Raw genomic sequence first — 1,516 nt, forward strand, 5'->3', positions numbered from 1 at the left:
TTCCCGAATATTTTACTTACTTTCATAAAAAACGTGATGCCGCCCGATTACTTGGTTTTAATATTGTTCAAAAAGTAAGATCTGTCATACGTCAACTTGCTTATGCTACTTCGGCCGATCTTTTTGATGAATATTTGCATATGGGTGAACAAACTGCATATGATTGGTTAAACAATTATTGCAAATGTGTTTTTCATTTGTACGCTACTGAATATTTGAGAAAACCAACTGCATAAGATGTGCAACGTTTGACCATTAAACATTCTCAAATACATGGTTTTCTGGAGATGTTATGCATTGGAGGTGGAGAAATTGTCCACAACGGTGGAAGGGTCATTATATATTATATACGAGGTGATCATGGTTACCCGTCAATTATGCTTGAAGCGGTAGCCTCGTACGATGGATGGTTTTCGCACGCTTATTATGGACCTGCGGGTTCAAATAATGATATCAACGTACTCAATCAATCTGATTTTTTTACCGAGTTATTAGCCGGTGAAGCTCCCCCATGTATGTTTACGGTTAACGGGTGTACGTTTAATAAGGGTTATTATTTGGCAGATGGAATTGATCCGGAATGGACAACATTAGTGAAATCGTTCAGAAATCCGATAGACACGAAACAATCAAAATTTTCAAAGTACCAGGCATCGGCAAGAAAAGATATTGAACGAGCATTAGGAGTACTACAAGGTCGATGGACCATTGTTCAACATCCAGGAAGACCGTATTACATCTGCCAAATTAGAAGGATTATGTTAACATGTATCATATTAAATAATATGATAACCGAGGACAAAGAGCGTGCATTTTGTGGCCTCGAGGAGAATTATCGTCCGATTCGACGTGCACGAGGAACATTCCAAGAAAGAGTCGAGGCGCATATGCAGATGGACGCGGAATTAAGAGATGTGGGCATTCATCGACTACTACGAGATATGCTTGTAAAACACGTGTATAATCTTCCATCTCATTATCGAATTCGACATGATCCGACAATTAATCCTAACAATCAACCCGAGGTAGGACCTTCACACATTCACGATGACGAAGAAGAAAACGACGTTGAAGAAGAAGGCGAAGAGTAGTTTTTTTTTTTATTATTTCAATGTAATTTAATTTTTCAAATTTTAATGTAATTTTTAATTTTAATTATTGTAATGTTTTTAATTTTTAATAAAAGTTTAGTTTTATTTAAATAAATATCGTTTAGAGAAAAATAAAATGTGATAAAAAATTATGGAAGAAATGTGTAACTGTTGGGAGTGTTTAGTCCTGGTTTAGTCCTGGGAATGAAGTGCTGATCTGGTGCTGAGGTGGCGTCTAGTCCTGAAAGACTAAGACATAACCATTGGGAGTGCTCTTAGAAATAAATAATTATTGTAACAAAATATGTTATAGATGAACGATGTTTGCCTGTGTGGATTTACAGTAGTTATGCTATTTTACATTGATTAATATGATAATTAGTATTTTGAATTTCAGAGAATATCAAATTATCCTTTTTTATAAA

At 35.2% G+C, this 1,516-nt stretch overlaps 1 protein-coding gene across 1 annotated transcript; it reads left to right on the forward strand.

The window, feature by feature from the left end:
• Positions 1–287: 287 nt before the first annotated feature.
• On the forward strand, positions 288–1,091 carry LOC139889050 (uncharacterized). Its single transcript, XM_071872024.1, has one exon. It carries the CDS (start codon positions 288–290, stop codon positions 1,089–1,091), a length of 804 nt encoding a protein of 267 aa, XP_071728125.1.
• Positions 1,092–1,516: the final 425 nt, after the last annotated feature.

Source organism: Rutidosis leptorrhynchoides, chromosome 2 (assembly GCF_046630445.1).
Source record: "Rutidosis leptorrhynchoides isolate AG116_Rl617_1_P2 chromosome 2, CSIRO_AGI_Rlap_v1, whole genome shotgun sequence".
In the NCBI taxonomy this organism is placed as follows: domain Eukaryota; kingdom Viridiplantae; phylum Streptophyta; class Magnoliopsida; order Asterales; family Asteraceae; genus Rutidosis; species Rutidosis leptorrhynchoides.